This window comes from Sinocyclocheilus grahami, unplaced genomic scaffold (assembly GCF_001515645.1).
Source record: "Sinocyclocheilus grahami isolate Dianchi unplaced genomic scaffold, SAMN03320097.WGS_v1.1 scaffold403.1, whole genome shotgun sequence".
NCBI classification, from domain to species: Eukaryota; Metazoa; Chordata; class Actinopteri; order Cypriniformes; family Cyprinidae; genus Sinocyclocheilus; species Sinocyclocheilus grahami.
Genome location: NW_015505582.1, coordinates 168,192 through 176,361, shown reverse-complemented (window position 1 = coordinate 176,361; position 8,170 = coordinate 168,192). Strand labels below are relative to the sequence as shown.

The window sequence follows — 8,170 nt, the reverse complement described above, 5'->3', positions numbered from 1 at the left end:
TTTGTACAGTGTCCCAACTTTTTTGGAATTGGGTTTGTATTTCCATGTGATAAACTGCAGTGCATGAGTGTACTATACAAATGAATCAAACTGAACTGTGAACCATTTCAGATCATTTTGCAAACCCAATTGATTACATCAAAACAAATGAATGATTTGTACACTAATCTGGTATTCTGAACAGCTGACAATATTTCTATCAGCTGCTAAGAATGGTTGTTATACGGTAATCTCTATTGAAAGACATTGAAGTTATAATTTACCGGGGTATTTTACTGGGGCTAGTAATATCTGTTGCTAGTACTAAGCCACCATCCTGAACACCCGAAAATATTTTCTTAATAAAGTGTAAAATGTAGTCATTACTATAACCTGTCATATTTTGTTGATCATGGCAGCTCTGTCTCCTTGTGTTTTGCGTTTTGCAAAGCAGAGGTTTTCTGCTTATCTGAACATTTCTTCCTGTTAAACCAGTAGATAAGTCTCTTTCTCTCTAGCTAAAATCTACAGTATTTGCTGTGTGATTGCTGTTTGAGTGTGAAACTGATCTGGTCTGGTAAGGTTATCCAAGAGAGCAGCAGTCTAGATGGACAGCTGTAGATCTGCATATTTAAACACAAGTTAAACTGTTTTTTTCTTCTTCTTTTTTTTTCTCTCTCAGGCTGCTTAAGTTAGGACATCCTCTCTTATCATAGAGTTTACCTTGAATAAGCAAAGGAAACTTTGGTTGTAGATATTTCACATGTGGGTCAATGACAAGCTAGAGTGTTGAAGATAATGAAAACGAAAATTAAGCTTTAAATGCATGATTTCTTAGAAATGTACCCTGCATTCGTGCTGGTTTTATTTGGTTTTGAAAAACCTTCACATCATTTTTAAGTTTAAATTTTAATGACTCAGAATGCAAAGTAAAGTAAACCTTGCATATTGAAAACATGTACACGTTAATCATTATTTTCCAATAAATAAACCATTACATTTTTAAAATGTTAATTTAAAATTATGTCCCCATTCATTTTCATTGTATGGAAAAGAGCAGAGTGAACATTTTGCACAGTTTTTCCTTTTCTGTTCCACCGAAGAAAGAATGTGATGGTTTGAAGCATTTTCATTTTTGGGAGGACCGTTCATTTAGCAGATGCTTCACTTATTTATTCCTGTTAATAATTAGATAATTGTTATGGAAGTGGCCAAATAACTCTACAAACAAGCAAGAATACCAACCTGTCTAGAGAGAGATAAGTAAAGTAGGCATCGAGAAGAACTTTTGTGCTGTTTCTCAGTGCTCTGAAGGCATGAATATCTCAATGTATCTGGTGATAAATGTTTTCCTGTTTCTTGTTTAGACAGCATTAACATGGAGATCTCTGGATCAGGCAGGTGTGTGTTTTGTTTTAGTGTAACAATGTGTATTTGTCTACAGTGTCATCTGGTTGCCACTAACACAGCTGTGCAGGTTACCACGGCAATTACGAGACGTGCGTCATATTAATTTCCGTCTTCATCTAAGGGTTAGCCACTGATTCTCACAGAAAACAATAAGCAACATGGATCCGGTCTGTCTGAATGCTCCGCTTTAGAAAGCCTGAATATGATAATAATACATCAAAACAACCAATGCAAATGTAAATTAGAAATCATTTAATATGCATACCAAGTAAGTTAATCTTGACTGTTTTACATTAAGTGGTGTGTGTATGTGTATGGTCTCTACATGTTGGCTGATGTCTTTCTGGGCCCCATGTGGCAGAAATGGCCCTTGAAAACTAATAGACCCTGAGACCCTTATGCTGCCTGCCAGCTACACACAGGAGCTGTACAAATGGTTTCTGCTGAACATCTGTTGAGTCCAACTAGTTTTGAATTCACTAAACTCATTTAAAACTTGACAGCTCTGAATTCTCAATCATTTAAATTAAAACAGATTATGTATACACATAACAGTGTTCACACGGTCCTAACATGGTGTAACAGTGCCCTCTGCTGATGAAAATTACTGTATGATGGCATATATACGAAATGCAGACATACTGGACGTGTTTTATCACAATTAAACACATGCACCACACATTTGATAATTTATCAAGTAATGGAAACCCCCCCTTTCCTATTAAGGCACCACAAGGACTGTTGTGTTTTAGCAGTGCAGTATGTCTATGTCTGCTTCAGTGTGACTTTTTTTTTTTTACAATGTATCTACACACATAAATGTTACTTATATTGTATTACAAGAAATTACTTTTTTAGCTACTATTATGTGGATTACTGTTCTTTTATAGAGGACACCTTACACCCCTGATTATTATTATTATTGTTGTTTATTATTATTAATATTAGAAAGACAGTTTCTGAAACAAAAACAAATAAAACAACCAGTAAAACAATTATGAACCGTGAAACAATTCATGAGTAAATAACATACAATAATATTGAAATATTGTTTAGGCCACCTAGCCTATATGATATTTTATTATTACTTTTTTATTTGTTTATTATGCATTTTCAATTTCTTTTAAAATTGCTCTACTTTATAAATTTGCGTATCTGTTTCCACAATTTTTGTGTTTTGCTTTTGGGTTTCACTTATATATGCATGTGTATATGTGTGTGTGTGTGTGTGTGTGTGTGTGTGTGTGTGTGTGTGTTTATTAATATTTGTAATAGCAAAACTACACATTTAAAAAAAAAATAATCAGTTACAGTTACACCATTTGAGAATACTTTTGACTTATTTTTGCATATGAATGAAATATCTCTGACTACTAAAAGCAGTAGATAAATACATGTTAATAATGACAAAGGAGCAGATACGTTAGAGGTGAATCAGAGAGAGTTTCTGAGGATGAGCTGCATGCTGAGGCTCGAGGGCTCCTCCACCGGCTGCTGTGACAGGTCGTTGGTTTTTGGGATGCTGTCTACAGTACAGCCCTTCACAGGACACACAGAGAAACGAGACAGCAGCATCACAAGAATGGACTTCATCATCACCATAGTGATATGCTTCCCCACACACGACCGTGGGCCTGATTTGAAAGGCTGAAAGAAACGACTCGGCACCTTGAAAGAGAGACAGAGAATGGTATTACTCTGTTGCTGTTGCCATGGACACAAAATATACTATTTTGATTGATTAAATACTGACTCCTATTACTATTATTGTCATGAATCATGGATTTGTCACGTCTCTGTCATGGACTTCTGTCCAATTGCCACCAGAGGTCACTCTTCCATTATATTGACTCTCTCACTACACAGACTTTCACATGTCACCCCAGACTACATTTCCCATCATCCATTGCACTGATTACACACACAGCTGCAAACAATCAAACACACTTTATAAGTCATGGACTTCTGCTTTCAAATCGCAGAGTATTGTTTGCACTTATCTCTCTGTCAGTGATAGTAGCATTACGGAGCCAGTTCCCGGTCCTAGTTTCGAGTTCCTAGTGCTAGTCTAAGTCTAGTCATGTCTTGTTTCCTGATTGCCTGTTTCCTGATTATTTAGCCTGTCTGTTAGATTACCCGTTTGCTTCGCCCTCTGGATTATGTTCGCTAGTGATGGCGAGATGAAGCCTCATGAAGCATTGAAGCTTTTCAGTCAAGTGGTTCACAAAAGGGTTAATTTCTCGAGGCTTCATTTGCTCACACTACCACCTGGTGGCCAAAGAGTTTAAAACAAGCAGATACATCACAGATGACCTGATGTGATCTGTGATACACTGCATTTTGCACCAGTTAAGGCTTAGAAATAATGGTGAAAAAAGAATAAAAATTTCACATAGACTAATCTATTTATATGAATAAAATGTGTGTTTTATAGTGATGTATAATGATTGTATAACATAATATAACAACTGTGTAATAAACATATTGGCTTGAAATTAATGGGGCTATCAAATGTGTGTAAATCAAATCTTTGATCATAATCGGCAGGAGGGGCAATATTATTGGTCTAAAACTGGAAAGTGGCTGGGTTTAACAGGGCAGAGGACTGTGAATTTACAAGATTTGAACCGCTTCCTGAACCAGTCTGCCAAGCGAGGCTTCGGACGTCATCAATGACATCATTGCTCTAAAGCGATACAAGCCTCGATACGCGCTTCACTGAAAGCTGCCGGGATTTCTCGACACATGCTCCAAAGCCTCGGCACAGAACGTAACATCACTAATGTTCGCCGTCGTTTGACCCACGCCTGTCCTTGGATTACACTTTTGTCATGCCTATAACATACCTGTTTGCCATTGTCTAACCCTCGCCTGTTTTATGACCACGCCTTTGAATAAAGCTTTGCAGATGGATCCGCACGGATCATTCACCCCGTTACAATTATTATTAGAAAATAATAAAAAATTAATTCAGAATCTTTTATTTTGGAGTGATGGTAAATGTTTGTAAAGGCACTGAAGACTAAACGTATATAAAAATAATTAAAAAATTTATTATTTAAAAAATAATAAAATTAGCATGGTATCTTCCTAAAACAATCGCAGAATCTTTTTTATTAATTTATTTAAAAAAAAACAATAATTATTTATTTGAGTGATGGCTAATAGTTTTACATGGTAAATGTTTGTAATGGCACTGACAATGACAGAAATATAAGACAAGAAACTAATGTGTGGATTTGAAGACTCCCAAATGAAGACTCATATTTTTCTGGAAGTTGTCTAGACTGAAGTCATTCGGTTTGGGGAAGAATTCGGATCTGTGCATCCGACCCACGTTCAGTATGATGTTTGTTCCTTTCTTTACTTTGTAGCCCTCAATGTCATCATCATCCAGCGCCCGGCGCATGGTGAAGTCCACGACCGGATGGAACCGGAGCGACTCATTGATAAAACTCTCCAGAATGTGTAACCTGGACAGATGTGAGTGCTGCAGGTTCCTACCTGCTACAAAACACAATCATAACATGATATTCATATAACCAGACAATCGTGTGAATGAAACATACACTGACTACACAATCAAAACGGAATAATTAATCCAAAAATGAAAATTCTGTCAGTATTTACTCACTTTCATGTCATTACAACCTGTTATAGAACATCATGAACTGCTTTCTTTTGGAGTCTTTCAATGAATGGAAAAGAGTTATGAATAGAATCTTCTACATTTTTCTTGTGTACTACAGAAAATGTCCAGAATACAGGTTTGAAATGATATAAGGATGAGGAAATAATTCCTTTTAAAGTACGATAAATTAAGCGTTAGCGTTAGTTCTGGCAGGTCACGTGAGTCAAGCTTGCATCAGCTGATTCTCAGCTGATCACATCTACCTATAGGAATACGACACCTATCGCGGCATTCCTATATAAGCTCTATTCAGTATTATTCAGCAGCTTTTCAGCTTGCTCAGGAGCAAATTAAGCATCGCTGCTTGCAAATCAAGCTGTTGCAGCGTGTTTCAGAACATCTGAAATCCACATCTAAAATAAGTGAATGCTGTTTTAATCCATATCGCTGTGTATATTACCTGGTCTGCTAATTGAAAAAAGCATATTTGCACAGCATTTACGCATATGTGTTCATACAGCTGGAGCAACACGTAGTGCGTTGCAGGCGTCATACCACACAGTGATGCAGCTGGTCAGGATTTTGCTTGCTTGTTAGGGCTTATTTAGTGTTCAGTATCATGTTTGTCGATAGACTTGCTTGTTGCTTTAAGCTATTGGTTGTTACTCCAAGTGCTGGTACTTAGTTAATCTTGCAACAGCAAGAAGCTAATGTGCCCCAGTCTCTGTTATTCCAGAAGGATATGCTTCTTGCCCAGAACAGAACCATACCGCCAAACCAAACTTTATGCTAAGTATCTATCATTTTGACGATAGTGGTCCTGGCAGAAATTAAGCATTAGCGTTAGTTCTGGCAGGTCACGTGAGTCAAGCTTGCATCAGCTGATTCTCAGCTGATCACATCTACCTATAGGAATACGACACCTATTGCGGCATTCCTATATAAGCTCTATTCAGTATTATTCAGCAGCTTTTCAGCTTGCTCAGGAGCAAATTACCCTCCTCCATCCCCAGCTCCACCTTTCGCCACAGTCAGGACTTGGCTTTCTGATATTCCTTGCTAATCAGACTCCTTTATCTTGAATAAAGTGTTACACTTAAATATCATTATCCCTGCTCATACCTAGGATAGTGTTAATTTCCTGCAGGATCTTTAATTCGACGTCTGGATTCTGTTTGATCAACAGCAACATGAAGAACAGACTGATAGAGAGAGTGTCTGGAGCTGTGATCACCATCTCCAACACACACTGCCTGACGTTCTCAGCGCTCAGCTCCCCGTGGCGCTAAACACACACACACACACACACACACACACACACACAGGGAGTCATTCTCATACATGTTTCAGAAGTTTGTGTGAAATTCTGGCATGTCACATTCACCTGAGCAAATATCAGCTCTGCTGTGAAGTTGAGCTGGTCGAGTTTTTCTGCATGTGACAGCTGAACTCTCTTCTGCTCGATCAGCAATGGCATCCTGCAACATACACACACACACACACACACACACACACACAGACCATAAAAACACTTTTCAAAGCCTTTACAAATGTTCACAACAGAAAAAAAACACTTTACAATTCAGTCCAAAAAGAGGTTTTTAAAGCTCTCTGGATTCTGCATTTGCGTAAGTGTTCCTTACAAAAGTATCAGAAGTTATCACATTCATATACCATGGTATTTACATGCATTTACACTACATACATCTCCAATATTACATCTCATGAACTCATACGTCTCTCTTGTGCTTCCTGTGCAACCAGGCCAGTCTCACTTTTCAAAGCCTTTACAAATGTTCACAACAGAAAAAAACACTTTACAATTCAGTCCAAAAAGAGTTTTTTAAAGCTCTCTGGATTCTGCATTTGCGTAAGTGTTCCTTACAAAAGTATCAGAAGTTATCACATTCATATACCATGGTATTTACATGCATTTACACTACATACATCTCCAATATTACATCTCATGAACTCATACGTCTCTCTTGTGCTTCCTGTGCAACCAGGCCAGTCTGAAGTACACATCAGGTTTGATTAATACTGTCTGCCAGGTGTCAAAATATTTATGAAACTTCTGAAGCAGATCATGCTCTACAACACAGCAGCAAGAAACCAGCAATTACATTTATAATGTACATAATCTTATAATAAACATAATCTTCAATGTATGTCACATACTAAAATTGCAATATTAATCATATGATCACAAACAATAGAGAGAACATCAATCATGCCCTTTAATTAAGATTGCATAATGACAATATACATAGCATATAAAAATATAATACTGTACAATTGTTTAGAGTTGGTAAGATTTATTACATAACATTTATTAGATGATTTGTATTATTCAATGATTATTAAATGTGATTTAACTGCCTATAAACTTTTAGTATATAGTATATGATAGTCTAAGTGTTTCTCAAGACTGACCATTGAGAGGGACTCCTAGAAACAGTCTGTTGGAAATGTCCACTACAATGCACCGCAGTAAGTTGAGGATATCCACCTGTCCCCGAGCATCCATCAGGTGTGACAGATTATCCAGGTGTGTGTTTGTGGAAGTGATGCAAATATCCAAAGTTCTCTGAAGCCCTGGACCTGTTAGAGCTGTCACACACACACACACACACACACACACACACACACACACACACACTCACGCACACACATGCACGCGGCCATGCAGTTTGAATCAGCCTGTTCTCCTTCAGTACAGCATAACTTGCATATTAAAAAGACTTTCTTCCAGAATGCCACATTTGAGTTGAATATAATGCCCTGTTCATGCATTCCGATACACTGCAGACCCAGTTTGCTCCCAAATCGTGAGGTGTACAGTGATTTCCTCAACACATGATACACAGCAGATGACCTGTGATACGCACAGAATTAGAATGCCACATTTGAGTTCATTTATCCTGGAACATTCTGTGATATGGTGATGGAATATTCTGTCTCTTAAGTGCATTAAAAATAACACACTTAAGTATATTTTAAAAAGTGTATTTTGTAATAATGAAATTTAGGTGGGTTGACTACCATACTAAAGCATATGTAAAAAAATTTATTATAATTTTAAATGTAGTGTTTTATATTTAAAAGTTAATATATATATATATATATATATATATATATATATATATATAT

At 37.0% G+C, this 8,170-nt stretch overlaps 1 protein-coding gene across 1 annotated transcript; it reads right to left on the bottom strand.

The window, feature by feature from the left end:
• Nucleotides 1-2,636: 2,636 nt before the first annotated feature.
• On the bottom strand, nucleotides 2,637-6,321 carry LOC107550631 (ovarian aromatase-like). The gene is made up of 3 exons (XM_016231959.1): nucleotides 6,143-6,321; nucleotides 4,655-4,896; nucleotides 2,637-3,057 (listed from the first exon to the last, which is right to left on the bottom strand). Exons 1-3 carry the CDS (start codon nucleotides 6,255-6,257, stop codon nucleotides 2,824-2,826), a joined length of 591 nt encoding a protein of 196 aa, XP_016087445.1. The 5' UTR covers nucleotides 6,258-6,321; the 3' UTR covers nucleotides 2,637-2,823.
• Between the last annotated feature and the right edge of the window lie 1,849 nt (nucleotides 6,322-8,170).